Source organism: Strigops habroptila, chromosome 3 (genome assembly GCF_004027225.2).
Source record: "Strigops habroptila isolate Jane chromosome 3, bStrHab1.2.pri, whole genome shotgun sequence".
Classification (NCBI taxonomy): domain Eukaryota; kingdom Metazoa; phylum Chordata; class Aves; order Psittaciformes; family Psittacidae; genus Strigops; species Strigops habroptila.
Window position 1 is genome coordinate 23,330,808 of NC_044279.2, and position 25,137 is coordinate 23,355,944.

Sequence of the window (25,137 nt, forward strand, 5' to 3'; positions counted from 1 at the left end):
GTTCTGCACCTTTATTGGAAAAAGGGTGACTCTCAAAATTGAAGAATGATTGAAAATCACTGCTAGTGTATCTTCAGTAGTACTGTGAACATGTAACACATAACAATACTGAACCATTAGAAGAATACATTAAACTTAGTTGCATTTTTACAAGCATTAAAAAAGGAGTGATTAGACACTGGAACAGGTTCCCCAGCGGTAATTTGCAGCCTTTAAACTTAACTGGACAGGACCTTGAGCAACTTGAAGTCTAGGCTTTTAATTACCCTTGCTGTGAGCAGGAGGTTGGACTGGAGGACTTAGAGATCACATCCAGCCTAAGTCCTTTCATGAGTCTCTTTATCTTTGCCCCACAAGCAGTTGTCAGCTGCACATGAACATTATGAGACCATCCCAATGGGTCTTGAATTGCTTTCTTGTCTAGTGTGTACTGAGATGGCTGAACATCCTTTTCCAGCCTTAATCTTGCTGCTGCTCTTTGTTGTGACTTTTTGCCCACTATATTTTAATGTCGTTACTTTCCTATAATTATTCAGCTTTTCGCAATCCATGTCAACCATAAGCAGTCTAGTGTGGTAGCTCTTACTTGTAATGAGATATACCACTTTGTATTGGCTTGCTTTTCTGTTTTTGAGAAACACTGAATTACAGCAAGTCAGTATCGTGACAGGCTACTGCAGCAAATGTTCACATCAGAAGCTGATTCAAGTACGCAGCTACCTGCTGCCCAGTTGGAAACTATCAGTGGCTGCTGTGATCACATTCTCCAAATGTGCAATGACTATTTGCGGCTGCCTTTGCAGGCAGAAGGCGTTTTCATGAGCCTTTTGTTGATACCACATATCCTGCAGTATGTGTGCCTAAGGATGAGACCAGCTGACAGCACCAGACTTACGGCTTCATAGCTCATCAGTTTGAGGGGTGTGACAAGTCCGTGGAATCAGTGGTGGCATGTCCTTCAGCTGGAAGTTGACTGTGCCAAAAGATAAAAACAACAGAGGGCTGTTGATTCTCATGTCCATGGCCCATCACTTTTTGGTGGTCTGTCTTATTTCTTTCCCCTATGCGCCTTTTCAAGTACACAGATCCTGAAAAAGGACAAGATCCTTGCTAAATCTGTTAAGCAACGCAATAGTGCCAACTTAAAAATTCTCCTCTTGAAATACAGCAATAACTTTAGGTGTTAAGTACCAAGTCAACTTACTATATCTCAGAAAAAATGCACTAATTATGTTGAATATTTAATGGCAGTCCTGTTTAATTCCATCTGTAAAATCTGTGGTGTGACCTCTTGTGAAGAAATATTTACATATAGTTTAAAGAACCTATACTTCCAAATGCAATGTTCTCTTCAAGAATGCTGTGAGAAACTGAGCTGGATGTAACAGCTGGCTTCAAAAAAGACAGAGTGAGTGTTCATTCAGAAAATGCAGAATACTCGAATTGATACTTGTATAAATGTTCTCAGATGCTGCAAGTCTGCAATGAAAGTTGATTTTTTTTTTTAATGGAATTTATGTGGCTAGGATTCATGATGAGTAGCAGTAGATGAAGTTTATGGCTCGTATATTTCCTCAAGTTTTAAATTTTGATGATAAGTTTGTAAGTTTCCAAAGAGTAAATATTTTTGTCACCTGTCTTCCAGAGGCTGAATAGCATAAAGCATGGCACCACTGCTCTGCATGATGAAAATGAACAGTGGCTGAAGTAAAAGGAGATAGATTTTATTATCCTTTCCTCCACAAAAATACATCTTGTATTTTTTTCCTGCATTGTCTTTTTAATTAAAAAAAAAAAAACAAACAAAACAATCATGTAACAGTGGAATTTGTAATTATATGTTCTAACAGTCTGTCAACACTAGGAATTCACGCAATGCTAATGAGTAAGTTAAAATGTAATTGAACTCTAAGCTTGGTAGGCCTCACAGCACCTTCTTCAGGTTCAGTGGAATTGTTCTCTAACTTGTAAATTAAGCTCTACTCGTAGGGTATCCAAGTGTACATTAAATCTGTTACGATTATGCAGAAAGATGACACACTCTTTTTGTGTAATACTCTTCTGTCTACTCACAGGGAAGGTGGTAGCTCAAGGTTTTATAAGCAATCATCCTCAAGTTACGACAGTTACTGGTTTATCCAGATAATCCAGTTGGTGCTTTTGCAGGTAGATATGGCAGGAAGTAACACATGGAGAGCTCCTTCTTGACACAAATAACTGTCTTCTGTGCCTTCAATTTAAGTTGCATAATTCTTGCCAAGACCACCCATTTCTGTGGGTATTCGTGTTTGAGGGAGGTTAGTTGGGAGCTGAACTTGTTCTGGAGGGTTGAGAAGGCTTCTTGCATGGTCAGTGGGATAGTTGCTGTCGTTCACTTTGTGAATGCCTTTGTTAGTGATGCCTTTGTTAGAACTGTAGAATGGCCTACCTGTGCTCATTTGTGTTGTCTCGTGACTACAAGATTATTGTTTTAACAGTGAGATGATGCTGGAAAAACGAGAGAAAAAGCTCTTAGCAGAAGTTTTGAAGAAAATTTGGCCAGTTGTGCCCCAGATCATCTTTCCCTGTTGCAACATAAGGGGAAAAACAGCATTTCTTATACCTGCAACTTAGTGTCAGTTAACGGCTTCATTGTGGCAGTATGGCTAATTCAGGGGTCTCTTCTTACTCATTTGACAAGTCCAGTTATGATTAAGTTACTCCTATTACTCTTTAGGTTACAGGGAGAGAAGTTTTACTCTACACTCAGTTGTAGAGCATTTGAGGAGGCAACTTCAAAGCCTTCTTTTCATCAATCAGTCATGCTTTAGCTTTTTCTGTAGGTTATCAGAAAAATTAGTAGTCTGACAACTTCTGATGAGGTGGTTGCAACAAGGAACAGAATTATATCTAGATTGTGAAAGTTACATCACAGTCCCTGTGCAAAGGTTGTAAAGCTTCCCCAGGGAGTAGCTGTCAGTCTGGCTGTATTACTTTAGCTCTATTTCAGCAAAATTGGAAGGGGGTTTTTTTGATTAAAAAAAAAACCAAAACCAAACATAGGAAACTTGGGTTATTCTTCTGGTTGTTTTAAACCAGTTGAATTGTGACATGGGTAATATTGATAGTTAGTAGATAAAATGCAACAAGACATGCCTGCATTCTAAATGTCAACTGTTTTGGCAAGTAGTGTTGATGAAGGAAGGCAAAGTAATACTCAGAGCAGGTGGGGAAAACCTGATATGGAGCCCATTAGTCAGACTAGGTATGATCCCTCCAGAAGGATCTTGGAACGGCAACAGATCTATGAAAACATCTGCTTAATGTTCCTTACTGAAAAAAGAAATAAAACTCTTTGATTTACAGGGAAAGAAATAGAGAATGAAACAGAAAACAGTATTATTGTGACCCAGTGTTCAATAGACTGATAAATTGGATTAATACAGCAAAAGTCCTATCCCCAGTCAGAGAAGGATGTAGTAAGACTAGGCAAGATCCATGTGAGAGTAACAAGGCTATTAAACTGTAGAATTATTATTTTTTTTTTTTTTCTTAGTACAGGAATGACTTAAAGCTGGTATCGCTTCCTAAACGGTATAGAAATTACAGGGTAAAGACGTGTGACAAATACCTATGAAAGCGTGTGCAGCACGGAGGGGCAACTGTGAAACCATTAACACTGTCTCCTAGTGTAAGAACAAGGAGGGACAGTCAACTGAAACTAGCAGGTGGCAAACTTTTATCTAAAAGTAGCTAACTATTTGCGCGGTGCGTAAGATGAACTGTGAAATGCAGTGCTGTCCAGTGTTGTAATGCCCAGAAGTTCACATGGGTCTGAAGAGTAATTGGATAAATTCACAAAGTGAAAATCCATCATGTGCTGTAAGACACGTATGCTGGCTCAGAAGAACTTTGAGCTCTAACCTGACAGTTGCTGGAGGTATAGTCCCATAGTGCAATGGTGCATTCCCATATTCTCACCTGAGCATCTGGTGCTGATGGAGAATAGATCCTGGGCTAGGTAGCCTCTGGTCTGTCCCATTACAGAGCCTTTAAGTTTTATATTGTTATGTCTTTATTTACTCAAGGAAAATCATGCTTCATCAACCTGATTGCCTTCTACAATTGGACAACTGGCTGGATAGATGATGGGAGGGCAGTGGATTTTGTGTACCTGGGCTTCAGCAAGGCATTTGACACTGTCTCCCATGACATCCTCATAGGCAAGCTCAGGAAGTGGGGGCTGCATAATGAATGCTGAGGTGGATTGAGAACTGGCTGAAAGGCAGGTTTCAGGGTGTTGTGATCAGTGGCACAGAGTCTAGCTGGAGACCTCTAATTAGTGGTGTCCTCCAGGGGTCAATACTGGGTCCAGTGTTGTTCATCTTATTCATCAATGACTTGGATGAAGGGATAGAGTGCTTCTTCAGCAAGTTTGCTGATGATTTGAGACTGAGTGGCTTATACCACTGAGTGCTGTGCTGTCATTCAGAAGGATCTAGACAGGTGGGGTCATGTGCTCTAGGTGATGCAGCTTGGGGAGGGAGGTTGGGCTAGATGACCTCCAGTGGTCCCTTCCAGTGTCAACCGTCCAGTGATTCTGTGTGACTTGAATCCTAAATAACTATTCTTCAAGGGCTTCAATTTTTGTTCCCTCATAGGATTTCTAAGGTAGAAAGGATATATGCTACAAAATATGCTGAGAAACATTCCCAGTGCCCTATTGAAGCAATCTGGTGTGGAATAATCTTCAACTCTTACTAAAATATCTCAATTTGAAAACAGGACAATTTCAAGTTGCCAGCTGGGAATGAGCCTAGCTCATGTGAATTCTCAAACCGTGCCCAAGAATTTTAGGAGTTTGCTAGTTGGTATAAGCTAAAATTATGCCAGAGATCTTTTGAACAATTAAGCAATGTAGACAGTTGTGTTCCAGTACCCCAGAGTGTTTCCAGGCACAGTGTAATTTACAGTTCTAGCCTGAGTATTGTATTTCTATCCAGTTTGAAGTACTGAACAGAAAGAAATGTAGTTGCACAGTAGGGCTTCTCTGCATGACCACCATAGTTACTGGTCTGCCACTTACAGGCAAAGTCTTTGCAGATTTTTATGAGCAAGAACAAAAAGTTCAATGGAGCTGTCTAAATCTTGTCGTGAACTGAAGATCTGAAGTATAGAAGTGATTTGGGGTCATTTGAACTTACTAGGAAATCATCAAAGTTGCTGCCTAGAACAAGTAATAAAATTAAGAGAAACTTTGATAAAAGATGAAATGTAGAATTTGTGATTTTTACCTTGAAAGTAATAGCTTTTAATACCTTTTCTTTTTAGACGATGTCCTCAGCAGTTGTTCAGATATATGCAGCAGATCGCAATGCCGTGTGGTCAAAGAAATGCTGTGGTGTAGCTTGCCTTGTAAAGGACAATCCGCAGAGGTCATATTTTATCAGAATATTTGACATTAAGGTAAGCAAGCATCTTTTTTTCTTTTTCAGACTCTTTAACCTTGGTTGTATTCATTCTCCATTTTGAACTGAATGAGTGTAGGTTGTAGCTACAAACTCAAAGACATTCTCAAGTAGATGGTTGTGCTTTAAGCGATGTAATTACAGTGCTTATTAATAGACAAGTGCAACTTTCTCAAGTATTCTAAATTTAAAGTGTCCATAGATGTCAGCTTTTATGGATGAAATAAATATCAGATATAATTTTCTTGCAGTTTACAGAAGCTGTCCTCTACAGATCTGATTAGTCACACTAATGAAAGTTAGTATAGTGTCACTGTTACAGACAGTTGTCAGAATTTTAGCAGGGGTCTCTACTTTGGTATTAACAGAGTAGATGCTGTCTTCTGTACAGGTGGAAACAATGTTTTTGATTAGCTTGTTGGTGCATGTGAAAACTTCAAGACAAACAGGTTTGGGGTTTTTTTTTCCCCTCCACAATGTATATGTACATTCATACTGTGGATCTTTGTCCTGTTACAGTATTTCACTTCATATAGTGGGAGCTAAGAGATGAAGTGTCCAAGATAATTTTTTCGTAACAAAAATGATACTGAGAAGCATAAGTCTTACTGATTTGCTGAGACTTTGAAAAGCTTCCTGTTATCTCTACAGCCAGGAACATCTCATTGTCTGTCAGCATTCAGTGCTTGAAGTCTCCCAGATTTGTTCAGGATTGCCAGTTGGCATTTGCATTTGACTTTGTGATTTGGTCACTTGACTGTTAGACTTAGCGAGAAACCTGTTCGTTTGGGTTCTGAACTGTAATGTCATTTAAATATATAAAACTTCCTAAAAAGGTGAGATTTTTGTTCTCCCTAAGTTAACTGTTTTCAAGTCAAGCCTGAGAAAACAACAGAAGACTGCGAGTCTCCTTTAATGCTATTGCTGTTATCACTGTATTCCTATCTATGGTCACTTTTACTGCTCCCAGTAGAACTTGAAGGACGTTTTTCAAAAACACCCAGGAATATGAACAGAACACGGTGACGTGATGGCATAGCCTTCTTTCACAAGTTCCAATATATTTTGGTTTTGATTGAGCTCATTTATTGGGCTAATAGCAAGGTAGATGCTTAACACCGTGCAGCTCGCAACTCTTGATAGGTTCTGTTGTGAAAGAAGTTAAAAACTTAAATGAATTGCAGAGTTTCAAATTATTTTTTTTTTCTTTTCAGGATGGGAAATTATTGTGGGAGCAGGAGCTGTACAATAACTTTGTATATAATAGTCCTAGAGGATATTTTCATACCTTTGCTGGAGATGTGAGTCTCAATATCTTTGAATATCTATTTTAAAATGCCTTTTATTTGAACAGTAGCTGCTTTTTAATGTACCAGAGGTTTTTATTTAATTCTGTATATCATTTATGAAAGTACTTTACCTATGTTCTTGAAGCTTTTTAAGCTTATTTGTAAAAGGATTTTCTAATCTCAACCAGAAAACTTAATCCATAGAACAGAAGCATAAAATGCAGTTCTGTTTTCAACTCCCTTTAATGAAATTACATTTTGATTTGCAGATGGTGTTTGTGAAGTATCATATATTCTTAAAGAATAAATTTTCCTCTCCCCCTTTTGATTTCAAGCTACAAGATTTTGCTCAAATTTGTTAGCTATGGTCTCTAGAAACTTATTGCTTGACAGACATTCCTAAGATAGAATGAATCACTAAGACTTGGTTCCAAATTGGAGTGATGATTTTTTCTCATCATACCTTCAGAAGGTGTAGGAAGACATTTAAGAAAAGCCTTTGAAACATTTTCTTAGTCATGGGTGGGGAAATATTAATGTTTTTCAGACATGTCAAGTTGGTCTTAATTTTGCTAATGAAGAAGAAGCTAAACTATTCCGCAAAACAGTAACAGATTTGCTTGGACGACGGCAGAGAAAATCTGGTAAATATTCAAATTAATCTTAAATTGAGGCTTGTTTGTGTTGGTTTGGGGGGAGGCAGGAAGCTGCTTCAGTGTCTGAAAGCTATTGGAGGCACTACTGCCATATTTATATTTAGAAGTAATTGTGGTGTTAAAGCGTGATTTTTTCCTGCATTGTGCAAAAGTAGTATTTTTCTGAAATAACTTAGTGCTCTTTACTATAAGTTTCCTTGTAAGCTGGGACTCCAAGGTTCTGGTGTTTGAAAATAGGTATCAGGAGGAAGCAAAAATGGTAAGCTGTCAGTGGGAAAATTAGAAATCTTTCTGTAAGCTGTTTTCACATTTGAATAAACCCTCTTTTAGCTCTGGGACGTTTATAACTGATTTGTTTAAATTCAGCCCAAGTGGGTTGTAACAAAGATTTTACCATCTGGTATGTTCAGTAGTTCATGTGAATGAATTTTTGGCATTGGTCCAGTGTTTAGTAGAGAAATAGGTTTTATTCAAAGCTAGTGATCTTGGTGGAGGCCAAGAGCAGAAGACATAATGTGCCTATACTCTCCTTACCAGCACAGAAGCTTTTTTGCCAGCTTCAAGATGCCTTAGGAAATGTGGTCAGGAGTTCAGGCTTCTTACAGGTCTTATGTTGTTCCTTTTCCAGGGAGCCCATAAACAACTTGCCTGTCTGACAGCCATATATCCATGAAGGATAAGGTGATACAAAACATATATTGGGAACACATGGATGTGCTCAGGCACATCTGTAAGCTACTGTAAGCTGTAGCATGGACTTGTGCTCAAGCTACAGAACGTGTTTTTGTAATCCATTCTGGCACTGAATTCCACTAGCAATGCTGTAGACTACTGTAGAGGGAAGAAGCTCTCATCTTAGAGTGCCATCCTTGCAAGTATTCTTGGGAACCTACATGATCTATATGTATCACATGGATTTCATTCAGATATGGTGGCTCGGGTGCAGAGCATTTGTTCCAGAAGCTTAAATAGCTTCTTTAAAATTCCTTCTGCTCAGAATTAGTATAAGCTTATAGGTTCCATGAGAAGAAGCGAGTCATTAAGAAGTGGCATTAATAATGTTGTTTACTCATATTTGTTGTGTAAAAGTAACCTTCCATCTCCTGTTCCTGAAGTTCCACTCTATTACATGTCTAAAACACAGTGGTACAGTTCACAGACTTGAGTTTGGAAGAAATATGTTTGCGTTACTGGCCATAGCAAACTTTGTTGGAAAAGAGTGGTTCAGTTAAACCTCCTGTTCACAGGACAGAGGTTTGCCTCTGTCCTTCCACATAGAGTTGTGGTTTGATTTTTTTCTTTTTTTTTTTTTTTTTTAAACACAGGCCACATAAGTTGCTCTTGTTTACTCTTTGAGCTATTACCTTGGTTTGTGTGATCGAACTCCTGTTGTAGGATGAGCTTACTCCATAGATTCATTGTCTTTTAACAAACAAACAACTCCTGCTCTCCAAACACGTGCAACTTGAAGACAACTTTAATAAAAAAACACAACCAAAAAAACCTACCGAAAAAACTGAGGAGTTTTTTTTTTTTTTTTTGTAATCATAAGAGCTGCAAAACAAGAATTTTAAATGACATGAGATTTCGTAGTCAAGCCACCAGATGGAGTTCTGTATTTCTCGTTGATTCAACTGTATCTAACTGTGCTTCTAAAATAACAGGCGCTTCACTTGCCCAGGTCAAAGCTGATTTGCTTTTGGTGTTAATATATTTATATATAATGGCTTATAAAAAACATACTAATTTATACATAGATTTATATATAATATACATTACATATAGAAGTTGTATATTATTTATAATGTATATATAAATTGTGTGCATTTGAAAGCATTTTAAATTCTCAAACACAGAGGTTATAGTCTGGTAGTTTTGACGCTTTTCTGTTTTAATGGGATTTTACTCCCATGGCTCCTAAAATACATTTATTTTCATAGCAACGCCATCTGACAGGCTTTTCACTGGAATGAGTGCTCCATGTGATCACTTAGCAGCCTGTTACACCATTCAGGGCTTGCTAGGAGACTTTTCCTGGAGTCTTATGGAAGGCTTATGTTGTTGGAAGGTAGCAAGAACAGCAGTTCTGGCTCGCAAATCTATGTCTTCGTGCCGAGACTAGTACACAAAATATTGTCTAACAACTGCAAAAAGAGGCAACAGTATTCTGCTTTTCTTCATTTGGAATGAAATGCACTCTAGTATACAGACAACTTCTAAGTGCATCTGGAATTCCAGAGAGGTGAAAATTTGGCTTCGAATAGAGAATGTATAAAAGCTTGCAAATGAATAGAATGAGGAAGGCAGAGAAAGAATTATTGATGTGTTGTCTTAATCTTTTTTTAATATCAGGCTGGTTTTCATCTAGCTATTATTTTAAAGTAAATTAAATTCTTAACCTTAGGTTAACCTTTAAATTCTTAACCTTAGGTTAACCTAAGGTTCTTCCTTAACCTTAGGAAGAAATTACTGTAATTAGATAATGTCTCTGGTAGACCTCTCCATTTGCTTCTTAAACTTATCCCAAATAGTTCCCCTGGTAAGCAGGGTGAACACACAGTTTCTCTCCTCAGTGCTTGTCGGTGTATTCTCACTTTGGGTAGTCTTGCACATAGATACCATTAGTTTTTACTTTTATTATTTTGCTTCCGAAACATTTACACACACAGGTGTCCTCTCCACATGCCGAGTGCTTAGCCATGAAAGGGCAGCAGAGACTTGTAGAACAGAGCCTTGTTCTAAATGCCTTTCTAAAGTAGCAGGCTTCTTGACTTAATTTTTATGGGCTGCTTGTAGCTCATGGGTGGGAGCTCTGTTAGCCCTCTCTGAAGCTGCCTTTTTCCTCCACAAGCTGTTAGGTCCTGCTGCCCTTCTTAATGCAATTCATAAGCTTCAGGCTGGGTATTAACATCTCTTAATATGGAGAGCATTATTACGGTTTTTTTTATGTCGTTCATCACAGCTTTCGTTACTGCTGCCTGGGAGACAAGGGCATCTGTGAAGTGCTCAGCTTGCTCAGCTTGAGTCTTAGCAGATATCATTCTTGTTTCCAAGAATACTTATTAAAGGGAGGTATGTTTTTCGGACATAGGCAGCTGCTAAAGTTGATCTGGTTTAGGTCAGTAGGCATCTCCATCTTCAGAAAAGGAGAAATCCTCCACTCTCCAGTCAGGTCATCTGCACTTCAGAACAGGAGTTCATATTTTCTAATCAGCAGTGGGAAACACAGAAAACCATATCTAATATCTTTGGGACACAAATTAATCTTTTATATACCCAGCAAAAATTACAGGAAGTGTTTAAATGTCTTGCTTTGTTTTCCACTATCTTTTCTATAGAACTCTTTCTTCTAATGAAAATGGGAATGGATTCCCATGATTCAGCATAAGGCCACTTAACACTTCCTATGAATACCTCCTGCTTTTGCCAGCTTCCCATCCTGTGCCAAGTGACTTGCAGTCAGTCCTGTACTCTCCTTTGCTCTGTCTGAGTTGTTGAATAAAACTCTAATTATGTTCCAAAAGTTGAGTTTGCATTTGGTTTTTTTTTTGGTTTTGGTTATTTTACTTTATTTTTGGCAGTACAACGTCAGTGGTTTCTTAAGTTGGATATTCTAGGAAGAGAAAGCACAGTATTTGACCAAAAGCTTTTTTTTTTTTTTTTACCTTTTCTTTTTCTTTTTTCTTTTTTTCTTTTTTTTCCTTCCTTCTCTCTCTTCCTCAGACCTGATACCTTTCACTGAGGCATCTTGCGGAGGTTCGCCACCTCTGTACATAAAACTAACCTGCCGGGAGCTAAGAGACAACTGTCTGTCTTTAGAAGGCTTGCTCAGCAAAAGCTGATTCTCAAGAGGTTTTACTCATCTTCCTCTGAAGGTTTGATGACCTTGCCAGGTGCTTTATGCCTATCTGAAGATCAGCTGACTGATACAAGGCTGACTTGCCTCACATGCTTAGGATTGTGGATGTTGGGGTTTTTTAGTGTTGTTAGGACAAGGTCAGCACCATCTGTGGAGGCACCTTCTTCCTTCCCTGTATGGTTTTGCGTCTGTAAAAAATACAGTGTGTTAGCTTTTCTGGGACCTGCTGAAAAGTGAAACATCTGTTACAGATTGTTATTACAAAACTCTTGGGAGTCCCTGTTAGATTTCAGATAATCCAGTTCTGAAGGGAATTCCTTAGGGAGCCATGCTTTTCGGTGTAGTGAGATGACAAGCTGCTTGCCCATAAGTGTACTGCCAAATTCAAAATTCTTAAAAGTGTATGTGTAGGTACACGAATAGTGTAACTGTGTACTGGGGGTTTTGAAGGATGGCTGCAGGGTAGGTACATGCCATTTGTGGTGGATGGAAATTAATAGTAAGCGAGGGATATCTCATTTAAAGAAGAATTTACTATTATAGGCTGAGAACACTGAAATGTGAAATGTTTACAACTCCATTTTAAATCATCAAGCCAAATTCTTCATGGTTTATGAAACAGTTTGGCATCGTAAATAGAATATCAGATTAGTACTAAGGAGATTCTGGTTCTGTTCCATATTGTTCAGTTGCCTATTGGATAACAGATGAAGTCTTATCCCGCTGTGTCTTATTTTCTTTGCATAAACCAAAAATAATTATAATGTCTTTTAGGTTCTGTGGGAGAACAATACTGTGTAAAAGTGCCAATTATATTTCAAATAAAAGTGAAGGAACAGTCTCATTTAATGGAAATCAGAAAGCATAATGCTTCAAAAATCTTGCTTTGAGAAGTTGTACCAGAACAGCAGCTTTTTTAATATTTCACCTTACATTGGAGTCAAAAATGTCTGAAACCAGCTCAGTAGTTATTACCTTATCCTCCTACTCAGTTCGCGCATTCAAAATTGGTGCTTATTATCCAAAATTGAGTGGTTATTTTTCTGTAATGCTTTTTTAGTTTTATTTTCAACTGCACAATAGACCTTAAGGATATTAATAGATTCTTAAGTTTGAGTTCAACATCATTGAAAGCTTCACCTGAAATGAAAATTTAGCGTGAATTTTTCCTGTGATACCTATGAATAAATAGCTCTTTTTCTTTTCCAACAGAAAAAAGACGAGACCCACCAAATGGTAAGCTTTTTGCATGAGTCACTACATTTTATTTTTTCCTATTCCTGTAATTTAGTGTTTATGTATAGCTTTGTTTTGGACTTGTTCAGGATAGTCCTGTGGTGGCAAAAGCAGTAACCTCTTATTCTGGAGGTTTGTATATTTGTTTTGTTTCTGTTCTTTGGTATTTGTTTAGTTGTAGCTTGAAAGATCTGTGGCGTAGCTGGCATTTGTAAAGAATGCTTTTGGAGGAGCATGTTTTGTTGCAAATAGGACAGAGGCCTTTCAGTTTAAACTGAGAAGAAAACTTTGTACCTTGTGTTTGCTGCTTGGTCTTCAGAATATGCCTATATAGGATCACTAGGCAGAACCTTGATGATATTTAAAGTTGGCCTATTTGTCTAAAGGCAGGCATAATGATGGCAGATTTCATAAAACATCCATAAAATTTCAATTTCAGTGTATCTGGCGAACTGTAATATAGCTCTTTGATCATATGTCGTGCTTGTCAATATGAAACTTTTTTTTTTTACATGAAGGATTATTTAAATCTGTCTGTGTCTCAGGAATATGTCTCACTGGCGTGAAGATCAGGTTCCTCGGGAGATCCTCTTATTAAATTGATGGAAGGAGTCAAAACTATATATTTTTTTTTTTATCTTCTAGATTCATCTGAAGAAATGCACATCAATGAATATTAAGTTTGGAGTCTTTGTAGTTCTGAATTCACACTGAAATTAAAAAGTGATTTCTCCTGTGATATGTCTGTTGGTGATCCAGGTCATAGGTCGTATCCCTGTATCTGTTCATTTGCTGCTTGAGCAAGGGTATCTGGTCATCTGAGGTCCCCTTATGGCCTGAAGTGGTAGTCTTAAACTTGTACTAACCAAGACACCCAAGCATCTTGGTGTAGGTCTCCAAATAGGTAGTCCTTAGCAAATCCTGAATTATGGGAACTACTTATATCTTTTTTAATCTAAATAAAACATCCCTCATATGGAATACTTCTAAAAATATTACTCTTTCATAGACGTGAAGTTTTGAGGAAGTCCAGGCAATCATCAGTTTGTGCCAGGCATTTTTTAGTATTGATTCCTTCAACTGGGACTGGGTTGTGTAGTTTAGAAACAATCATAGTGATACCATCCAGGATCATCTTACCAGCTTTTCTGAGCTTTCAGAAGGTTTTAACTGTTCTGCCTCTTGAGCGACATTTGCTTCTGCTAATCTGAACAGCGCATCCCTGATAGCAGTGTCTGCAGAGCAGATGGGAATTGAAACAGCAGTGGTGACTGTGTAGTGCCACCTCCCACAAAATGTTTAGCCTTTGTCTCTACTGTAAATGTTACCAACTGTAACACAAGCAATTTGTTTGTCTAGTTCATCTGTGATTGGAATAAGGTTTAAGAAAACTACACCTGTAAAAACTAAGCCCACAAATACTTTTGTTTGCAAAGTAGTCTCCATAATTCATGCTGTAAAACCCCAGGCAAAAACTTTTTTTTTTTTTTTTTTTTTTTTTTTGAGAAAAATGCATACTGAATTTGCAGTTATTGGTCCTATGCCATTATCCTGAGTATTGAAGGCATAGATTTATGCCCATAGATTTTATGTTCCAGGTCTGTAATTACTAGTCAGAACTTTCTGCTTTTTAGTAAACTGTTTCCCTGGGACATCCACGTACTCTTTCACAACCTGTCCGTTTTTCTTTTCTGATTCTGTCAAATTCTATGATTCCTGGCTTCTCTGCTGGCAAAAAGTTAAGTGTGATCACGCCCGCTGTAGTCAGAGGTGAGATATGGTCAGGGTGTGGGTTTATAGCCTCAGGTTGTATTCTATACAGACTTTGCCTTTCAGTGTTTGAAATTCAGGCTAGAGCAGTTACATACTGTCAGCATGTAACTTGGGGGGAATGGGGGAACCCACCAAAAAAGCAACTAAGTTGTTGTAGGATCAGCTGTTTTTTTTTATTTACTCTCCATATGCAGTGAAATTTGGAAAACAACAACAACAAAAAGGAACACCTGTTTTTTTTGTCCTGGGTGTCAATGCATAATTACCTTTAAAACTGAAAAGCAAGAACAGTCGCATTTCTATACTCACATGATCCATGCTTGAAATACTGTGGGGAATTTTGGTTTAGTGGGGCTCGTTTGTCTGGATTTTCTGCGTCCTTTGAAGCTGCATGGAAAAAGCACTCTCTTTTCATATGACATTTTCAATGGTACGGATTTAAGATTTTTTTTTTCTTTCTTTTTTGTAGAATTGCAGGATTAAAATCAAATTGGCATTAACAGTTATGTAAAATGTTTTAGTCTGTAATTTCCTGGGATTTATGTTCTACTCATCTGTAATAGCTAGGTCTCTTTATGCAAATAAAGAGGAGTTATTGTCGTTGAACTGACCTCTTACTGGAGTTCTGGATGAAACAAGGATTTGTCAGAGAATTAGGTTTTGAGGGAATCTTTAAGAACCATGTGGCAGAATTTTGTTTCAGCTATTAACTAGACCAGTTTGCATTTATTGTAGGGCTGTCTGTAGTCTGGGACAGATGTTGAGAGAGATTCTAAATAAAATACAGAGAATTTCCTAGAACTAACATTTCAAAATGTTCTGTACTACATTTTCTGGAGCTCCTTCCGAAGATGTTACAGATATTGATAACAGTGGATGCTTAAGGCCACTGTACTGTCAGGTACTTCGTAACGATGAGCTCTATATGGCTCTTTCGCCTTCATTTGTTGAGCTGTCAGCACCTGATGGGGAAGGTGCATGCCTTATGATGGGAAAAATTTTACTGGATATAAATATGGCAGTTCTAGAAGAGTACAAATCTTTCCAAGGTTCTTTTATCCCTCGTGGACATCTAAGGTCTAAACCTGATGGTAAGAAGAATTTTGATCTTTAAGATTTTACTGTGATACCTTGTATGAATATTATTATAATCCAAGGAATCAGGCTATCAATTCATAATTTGAGCTCAGCTGAATAAGCATTGCAGAGGTACACGTTTCTTTTTGAACGTCAATACACCTGCTAAAACTACAAATACCAGTATAATGGGTGAAAGTAGAGAGAATATAATAGAGAAAATAGGTAATTAAAGTGAAAATGAACTCCTACAGTGGTTTTGTATCTAATGACATTAAGACTGTGATTTTCAATTCATCCTGAAGATTTTACTCAACTCTACTTGTTAAGTTTTGGATTGATAATACTTGGTGATTAATGAATTTAATGCTAACTTGAAGTGAACTTTAACAATGCAAATGGTTTTGCATAGTCGTAGGTGGTCAGTTTATGCTTTAGTATTTTCAAAGGACAGTTGTCTAGATCGTAACATTTCTAGATCAAAACATTTATGCTTAACAGAAAACACTAGAAATTCTTCTTCCTGCAGTTTTAAGTCTTGTCCTGTAAGACTCCTGCAGGAATGTAGGTGTTGTCATATGTTTTTAGATTAGTTTTGTGTAGCCTGGTGTTGCATTTTTGTTCTTGTTTCTTATTCCAGCTAGTACTAGGTGCTTCCCACTAAGGTGTTAAACTACAAATGTCAGCTGTTATCCATTGTATTGTCTGCTGCTTTTTTCTGATTTGGAATTTGGACTGTGAAACTTAATGCTTGTTGGTCCCTTTAGAATGCTTAGATAACACTGAATTAGCCATACAAAATGCAGTTATGAAAAAATAGTGTCAGAATGAGGTTCAGATTTCTCAAACCCTAATTAGACTATTTTTTTTTTATCAGTAAGACTGGATGCATGGGTCTTACTGATTGATTTGCTAACCATTGGGTTATAACTCACAGATAAGTAGAGGATGTTTCTGGCCAAACTGGCCAAAATTGACTGCTTAATCTCATTCTTCCACACCTGAAATCACTTTTTCTTTTTGTAGGTTTCCTTAAAAATATGCATGTATGTGTATACATACATATGTGTGTATATATATATCAAAAATACAGAAATTGCCTCTTAGTAGTTAAATACTACTATCACTTACTTATGTCAGGAGTTATCTTCTAAAACTAAGCTAAAAAAACTGAGTGGAAAACATGCTAGTAATGTTTATTTGCTAGTATCGCACAAGTACCATAATACTAAAATTGGCAGGAATATAATTCAGTTGTGTTTTAAATAACTAGAGTAATAATTCAAAATTGTTTATGATGAAGAATGAGGTTTGAAATTGTCAATTATGTTCTGAGTGTTTAATTTGTATTTCTGGTGCTGTTTTTATGTCACTACTCTTCAAGCTCTGTTTTTGATCTGGGACGTCTGTTATTTTTCAAACCAGTCAAAGAGTAAGGCATAAGAAACCCTAAGTAGTTCCATAGATACTGTCCTGTATTTGAAGACAACAGTGTGTCCAGAGCGGCTTTCTGAAGTTCTGGTGATCATAGAATCATAGAATCAACCAGGTTGGAAAAGACCTATAAGATCATCAAGTCCAACCATTACCCCAAAACTGCCAAGACCACCACTAAACCATATCACTGAGGGCCTCATCTGCATGGTTTCTGAACATGTCCTGTGTCACAGGAAATTACCATGTTTTATCAGTCACATGTTCAGGTTCTGTGTGCAATGGCAGAAAGCATTCCCGCTTCGGGCTCATTAAGTTAAAATTCCTACTTCTTTAAGATCAGGTTGTGCTGCCAGGGTAATTGCATGCTGGTGTTATTGTTTATGGCAGTCACTTCTTTGATCTTGTTTAGGGTAGTAGCTGTGCTCTACCTTAATGTGTCTCATTCCATGTGTTCTGTACCTGACAGCTCTTCAGTTTAATATTGCTTTCTTGCCAAATTGGGAGGGGAGGGAGGTGTGGAAAAAACAACCCCAAACCAAATTCTAGTTTACAAAATTTTTCTGCCATTACTCTTGCAGCATTTTTTTTTCCCTTCAGCAAATAACTTAGTCTGTTGTCTGACATCCAGAACCCAGCTGGATGCACTTGGCATGTAGAGCTATGGTTGCAGAACAAGTATTTTACACTCTAGAAACTAAAAAGTTTGTAGGTTAAATAGAGATTTGTTGAAACACAGCAGTAAAACTCCTGTACTTTATATTCACAGGCCCAAATCTACCAATGGCAACTGTCGATATCAAAAACCCAGAAATTACAACAAACAGATTTTATACTCCACAAGTCAACAATATTTCATATACCAAAGAAAAGAAGAAAGGAAAAACTAAAAAGAGAAGATTGACAAAGGCAGATATCGGAACGCCATCCAATTTCCAGTAAGGACTTTTTTGAGTTTGAGTTTTCTTTTTGGTGGGTGGGGTTTCTTTGGTGGGTTTTGTGTGTGTGTGAGTGAATTACACTTGCAAATGCTGAAGACTTGAATGTGTGACTGTTGTGTGTACCATGAACTACAGTGAATGCTAGCTGGAGTGCTGTGGGATGTAAAAGCAGGTTAGCTTATACACAGGTGAGGAGTTTACTGCAGCTGTAAACAAAAAGTAACTTGCTATCCTAAAAAAAGTTAGAAAAAAAATTAGCTGCATAGAGATATTCCTATTGAAGTAGTCAGCTCAGTGCAGACTCCTATTCAGCCTCAGTGGTCAACTTCTTAACACTGTTATTCTTACAGCAGTGCTGCTCAGTCAACATATGCAGGCCCTGACTTGTCATAACAGTGGAAATGAAATAGCCATGTTTTTATCTCTGGCTTTCTGCTTACAAACTAACTCGTTCTGGTACATGGCGTAGTACCCGTATCTCGTAATGAAAGTACAGCGTGCACGTATACACCTCTTGGGAGTGGGTTGCATTTTCTTTAATACAATTTTTTATGTATCTTTAATCTTTTAGAATAGTTGCGATGATTCATTTTAAGCTTCACTTTCATAAAACTTGGTTTTGGTCACTTTACTGAATTAACTATTGTTTCCCTGAACTATAATTTGGTATTTTAATCTGTTGCCTTTATTTGCTAAAGCAATAAGGAGCTTTAGTTACAGGAAAGATCAGTTTCTGTGAAGCATTAAAAAACCAGTGTGAGGTTTACATGCCAAAAATGAAAGTCTTGTTCTTTTGGACCATTATTTTGCATCACTTCCACTGACATGCTTTCCCAGAATAAAACTCCATAAAAGTAACTCTGGCATTACCTGTTACAGTAATGTTACTGGACAGTGTTTTGAGAGACTGCTCTGTGGAATGAGATAGTGGACAGACAATAAAAGGAGAGAAGGGCTAAAATGCTTCCCTAGGGTCATTCATACGTTCTAGTATCATTAAATGTAACACTAAATTGTAAGTGGTAAACGTTTGCAAAACAAGATTGAAAGTCTATTTTATTTGGCTTAAGGTCTAGTTAAGTTTCCTGTAGGGTGCAGCTGTGTGTCATATTACTATGTAAGAAACTTTAATTGCTTGTTTTGTATAAACGTACAGGAACTGGTGCTTGGTGGTGTTAGGCATCATGTATGTAACATGTATACAGCTTGAGCTGTGATACTGAGGAAGACTAGCACTGTCACTGTTCATGCCAGATCAAAGTTGCAATCAGTAGATAAAATTTTTAATACCTTCTGTTAGACAGATGTGGACTTTCAGTGTTCTGAAGGAAAAAAAAAAATACTGAATGCTACTTAGCATTAACATACCTTAGTGCTGTATACATTCTTTTAAGTAACATGAGAGTTGCATTTACCTGGTAAAGCATTCATTTTCATTGAAAAGACCTCTGAAAACAAGCGTGTTACAGTTAAGTAAGTTACTCGTACACATTTACTCTGAGGGATGAAAAATGAAGGAGAAGCAATGGTAACACTACTTAATTTGAAATTTAATATCAGTTAAGTGCACTAAGTTCTGAATTGTATGCTCACAACCTCTCAATGAGCACCCTGAGTCGCACAAATGTGCAGAAATACATGGGTAAGATTGCACTGTCAATTTACATAGGCCAGTTAATACATTACAGTCAGGTATGAGACTGTGTATTAGGAAATGCATGTCTAATTTATGTGAAGCATAATGTAGTTTAATGTCCAGAATACTGTTATCCATAAATCATCCCATATTTTGGTAATGAAAGGCATTTAAATATTTAGGCAAAACAGGAGCTCTCCTTTTTTGCCTTTTCTATAATGTAATGTTATTTTAAACCAGATATTTTACTTATTGCCTCTCAAACTAATGGGTTAACTGATCGTACTTACACCAAGACCAAAAATGATCATTGAGCTTCAGTATTCTCATTAAGAAAACTTGTGCTGCTGTTGGTACTAACAGACCCAAGCAAGATGACAAAAGTCTGTTGTGCTAGGCACTGAAAAAGACAGCAAAACAATCCTCGTCATTTGACAAGTATAGCCTGAACTGTGTTGGATGCTGACAGCTCACCTGGTGTTTTAAAAACTGAGTGGACTTCCCTGAAAACTGTGTTAAGTTTCTAGAAGTGGCCATTGGCAAAAAGAAACCCAAAACATGGAGTGCTGGTAACATTACGCTTCTGTCTTCTGTAGCCAACAAGCAGTTGCATGAAGTAGCTTGGGGGGGCAAAAACTCTTCTGCCTTTTTTAGCTGATTATAGTATCACATAAAAATAATAATAGCCACATGAAATGGAAGATGGCAACTGAAAACAGTCCTGACTTGACTTTGAAAGAAGTGAATGGGAGGAGGGTGATAAGAGAACAAACAACAGTGATGACAGGGAGGGGAAAGTTTTACAGCTGCATGACATTGAAGGCCTTGGCAGTAGCTTGGGTCCAGTTACTATATAAAGACTAAACTTCTTCCTTGATCTCTGTGCAGTCCTTCCATCACCATCCATATGCACACCAGGGGGGCATGGAACCTTCATGTTTTGCCACAGACTATAACCTAAAGGGGAAAACTCTACTTGGTCTTTTTGACATGACAAAAAGTGGGAGTAAAGGAAGTTTTACTATTCCATTCTCAAGTGGAGCATTGAGGATTAAGAATTGCTTAGTGTCTTAATGAGCCTGGAGGTAGAAGCTGGTAATAATCTCCAGTTATCTTGGTGTCCTATTTTAGTTAACAAGGTCCTTTTTATGTCGATTAAATGGACTTTTTTGCTTTTTTAGGCACATTGGACATGTTGGTTGGGATCCAAACACAGGTTTTGATGTAAGTAATTTAATAAGTTATTCAAGACACTGAATGTTTAAAAGTTGTGGAGGCTTTTTAATGTAAAGTTGTGAAGATTGGCTTTAAATAAACATAGTTATAAATTGTGATTTTTATAGTATGATGCAAACATAGAAGTTAGCATACAAGGGAATAGGAGGGATCTGGGACGGGGGGGAAAAGATGCAAAACTTAAGTTTTTGTGCAAGGTACTTCTCTCTCCTAAATCAGCCTTTTCTGATATATATTTGGCTTTTATATTCTTTTAACTACATGGCTTGGTTTTTTCCCAATGCAAACAATATTTAAAAAAAAATCTTCTATTTCAAGCTACTTAAAACTGAATCTTACTTGCAGGTGAACAACTTAGACCCAGAATTGAAAAACCTGTTTGATCTGTGTGGAATTTCGGAGGCTCAACTAAAAGACAAAGAAACTTCAAAGGTCATATATGATTTCATTGAAAAAACAGGAGGTGTGGAAGCTGTTAAAAATGAACTGCGCAGACAAGGTGGGATTCCTTTTATTTCCACGTAAAAACTATCAGGGCATTTTTTGCCTTAAGGGTTAGAGTAGAAACCCTTGATGATGAACAATTTTTGATTCTCTTTTCTGGACCTCATGTCACTGCAGTTGCACTGGTTTTCATAAGATTTCTGTGCACCATACGCTATGTAAAAATGTTCATGCATGACCCCTGAGAGTACTTGTTCCTTAAAGAATAAGGATCTTACCTATGTCAGTTAAGTAATTTCCAGTTGCATTTAGTCTGACTGCAAAGCTACGCAGTATGTTCAATACAGATTTTCCAGACTCTGCATGTTGCATATTTATTTATAATCTCAATCTTATAAGTAAGTTAAAATCTTAGAAGCCATACTGCTGTTGTCAGTTATGGTAGTAGTACATGGCTGACAGGTATATGCATGGTGCCTGTTTACCCTGGCAGCACTGTGTGATGACCCTTGCAACAGCTAGAGACCTGCAAACTTTACATGAAAATTTTTAGGGCTTTTTTTTCTATTTTAAAGTAAAAAGTGCTAGTTTTGAGCAGGTTTCTGCTGCAAAAGAATTCCCAAACAAGCCATTTCCTTCTTCCTAGCCTTTGAATGTGGTCCCAGCTGATACGTTATCTAGTCAGTCTGAAAATTACACTGCCGATGTGAAACTCTCGGAAATTTGCTCAGAACGCTTCTCAAGAGCAATAGGATATAAATGCCATTAAAATTATAGCAGTTTGAAACTAGTGAATAAATTGTTCGAGTGACTAAAGAGATACAGATTCAGGGAACAATGACTTGTGTACATTTATTCCTTAGGTCCCCCACGGTGGAGCGGTATGTATTTGAGCTGGCATCTAAGCAAATGCTTCAAAGTATTCATGCTGCTGTGTGATTTCTTTCCTAGATGAGAAGCCTTAGTCCACACCTGTTTGACTGCAATACTAAAAATTACAGTCAAACTTCTTCTTTAAATCGCAAGCAAAATTTCAGTTCTGTTTGGGGTTTTTTTCTCAGTGAGAAATCTGCCAGTTTCTTTATATAATCTTAACTCTGTTTAAATGGTTACAGAGTTGTTGATCCTAGACTGCTGACCATAAAATTGGATTGAGAATACTTGCCTTGGATTCTTATGATTAGTTTAAAATACTTAAAAAATGCTTATTTTTCTTTTAAGTATGTGTTAATTTCACACTTGCATGTATAAAATTGAAAGAAAAGCTGCCTCAGCTTTTTTACATGCATGATGATACTTTACCTCTGTGCTTTCTGGTAGAGGCAGATAAAATATTCCAGTATTTCAGTGGGTTTATCCACAATTATGTTGTTTGATGTGTAGGCTTGACTGCTGTTTGAAGTGTTCTTTCTCAGCTGAAACACATTTTTCTGTGTTTATTGCAAGAATTTCTGTGCTTACGTATTGACTCTGCCAGGATGCTGACTTGAGCTTGCAGACACATTGTTCTGCTCAGATAGAAGTTACTTTCCTGTTTTTTCTGCCCTTTCCCTAGTTTTGGTACTGTCGATCAGGGGTTTTTTAGTGACAATACCACCAATAGAAGATTTTTACAGACTTTTTTCTTAAGGGCAATATTCAGATTAATGTGCATTTATAAAAAAAAACTAAATTATTTTCTTGGTTTGTTTGTACTATCTGTCTGGGGGGGGAAGGGAGAGAGGATGAGGTAATGGTGCTCCTTCCTTGCTCCTCCTCATTTCACTCAGTTGAGTGCAGACAAGCCTTATAAAAACTCCTGAATTCTGTTTCCACAGATGGGATGAGGCATATCTCTCTAGATACGGTGCAGATAAAACCACAGGAAAACTTAAACCGTGTGTTCAAAATCTACAGACACTGCAGACTCTAAAGCGTGACCATGTTGTATATCTTTTCAGTAATACAGAAAAACAGTCTGTAGTGCTTGCTGAGTAAGTTATGTTTGAAAATACTGGCCTCCAATGGCCCAAAAGGAAACTGCAGTCATGTCAGCCAGAAAGTGGTGGGATTTTTTAAAATCAAGAATGTTGGCAGTATGTCTCTTGGAAAATCTGTGAAGTTTGAGAGGAGATTCTCCCAGTGTTGTTCTTTTGAAGGGATGGAAAAAGCCCAGAGCAGTTTGTGGAAGTTAAGAACGTAACATGCAATTTTAGGAGGGGTGTGTTTCTCTAGATGAGCAGGGAAGGAGGCACTGAGGCACTTCCTCAAAATCCTTATTTTAGGGATGTTCCCTCTCTACTCCAACGCAGACATCCTGATTTCTCAGCATGTAACAGGAAAGAGATAGTAGAAGTAGTAAAGAAGTATCTTCTTAAGTGTGATACCCTTTTTGTTATCAAAGCATGTGAAATCAATTGTGAATTTTTAGTTGTATGATGGCACCTGGGTTATTAAGTAGTTATGTGCAACAATAACACAACCAAAAGTACCATAAACCATTAGATGGTTAATGGAAGAGGAAATGGCGCTATTTAAAATGCCATTAGCAGAGCAAGTACCTTTCAAGGCCACTTCATATAGAAGTGACCTGTGCGTCGAGATTTTCTTTCTATGGTCCCTACCGTAAACGTATTGTTGAAACTAATTTTCGGTAAAAGGGACTAAGAGCCAGTTTGCGCTGCATTGTAATGCATTAGTAGTTTTTCTTGTAACTGGAAGATGTTACTTCAAAAAATACTTGCCTCTGTAATTCCCTAATAAAATAATGGATAGATTATAAAGTGGAAATTCTGTATTTCATTTTAATGTGTTTTCTAGAACCACTTTCTCTTGCCTTCTGTCCTGGGTCAACAAAATTCTAGAGGATTGTTTTTAATTTTTTTTCTGCATTTTGTCGTGAGAAATTGAAACACTAACAATCACTACCATAGGACCAAACAAAAATTGATGACCAAGCTTGTTTTGTCTTTTCATGTATTGCACCTGCTTCCTGCATGTTGATTCTATTACAAAATATGCAATGGACATAGCGGCTATATTCAGCTTGGTTTGCATTGATCTGAAGCATAGCTTGTTCAGCTATATTCAACTTAATCCAAAATTGGTAACATTTGCACAGGCACAGAGATCCTTGCAAAAGGCGAGGCAGAGCCTTTTTTCTTTTTCTGCTAGTCTCTGGAAGACTTAGGGGTATTGAGTGGCATGTGATTGCAAATTGTCTTCTTTCATTTCAGCTCCACCTCCACCACCACCGTGCAGAGGAGGACCCCCTCCACCACCACCACCCCATAGCTCGGGCCCTCCTCCTCCCCCTGCTAGGGGCCGAGGGGCACCACCTCCACCTCCGTCAAGAGCTCCCACAGCAGCACCTCCACCCCCACCTCCATCTAGACCTGGTGCAGCAGTGCCCCCACCTCCTCCAAACAGGATGTATCCTCCACCACCACCTGTGCATTCATCATCTGCACCATCCGGCCCCCCTCCACCACCACCACCACCAGCAAGTGGGTCATCTGTTCCTCCACCACCTCCTCCTCCTCCACCCCCTCCTGGTCCTCCTCCACCACCAGGCCTTACTTCAGAGGTTGATCACCAGCTTCCAGTTCCTGCGGGAAACAAAGCAGCACTCTTGGATCAAATCAGAGAAGGAGCTCAGTTAAAGAAAGTAGAACAGAACAGTCGACCAGTGTCCTGCTCAGGAAGAGATGCACTGTTAGACCAGATACGGCAGGGTATACAACTGAAATCTGTGAGTAAAAGCTGTTTCTCGTCTAGGTCCCCTTGGGACTTGCAAATGGATGCACCATTGCATTGTGAACATTAAATAGTGGTTCTGTTTTGGGCTGGATCATAACTTTTAAGAGTTTTTTTTGAAGTGATGCCTTAAACAGTAGTGCTGAGAAAATGTTTAGAACATATATTTGCTATAGAGGAGTATTGGTGCATGAAATAACCCTTGTTTCAAACTCATTTCTCACTTCTCAGTAAAGCTTTAAGCATAAATCCTACAATGATGATACCATGGTATCATGACTGTAAAGAACTTTTGCAAGAACTATGAAAGATTGCTGGTCTCCTGAATACTTCAGTAAAATCATCTGAACAACTGCAGAAAATGAGTTGAGCAG

At 37.9% G+C, this 25,137-nt stretch overlaps 1 protein-coding gene across 3 annotated transcripts in view; it reads left to right on the forward strand.

The window, feature by feature from the left end:
• The window catches only part of WASL (WASP like actin nucleation promoting factor), a 51,657-nt gene that overhangs the window by 21,461 nt on the left and 5,059 nt on the right, over window positions 1-25,137 (forward strand). For all 3 annotated transcript variants that reach the window (XM_030479106.1, XM_030479107.1, XM_030479108.1), the window contains exons 2-9: window positions 5,311-5,445; window positions 6,662-6,748; window positions 7,284-7,380; window positions 12,464-12,487; window positions 17,541-17,709; window positions 20,530-20,572; window positions 20,930-21,083; window positions 24,244-24,758. In XM_030479106.1, the coding sequence (XP_030334966.1) occupies window positions 5,311-5,445; window positions 6,662-6,748; window positions 7,284-7,380; window positions 12,464-12,487; window positions 17,541-17,709; window positions 20,530-20,572; window positions 20,930-21,083; window positions 24,244-24,758 (1,224 nt within the window). The remainder of the gene's footprint in view (window positions 1-5,310; window positions 5,446-6,661; window positions 6,749-7,283; window positions 7,381-12,463; window positions 12,488-17,540; window positions 17,710-20,529; window positions 20,573-20,929; window positions 21,084-24,243; window positions 24,759-25,137) is intronic.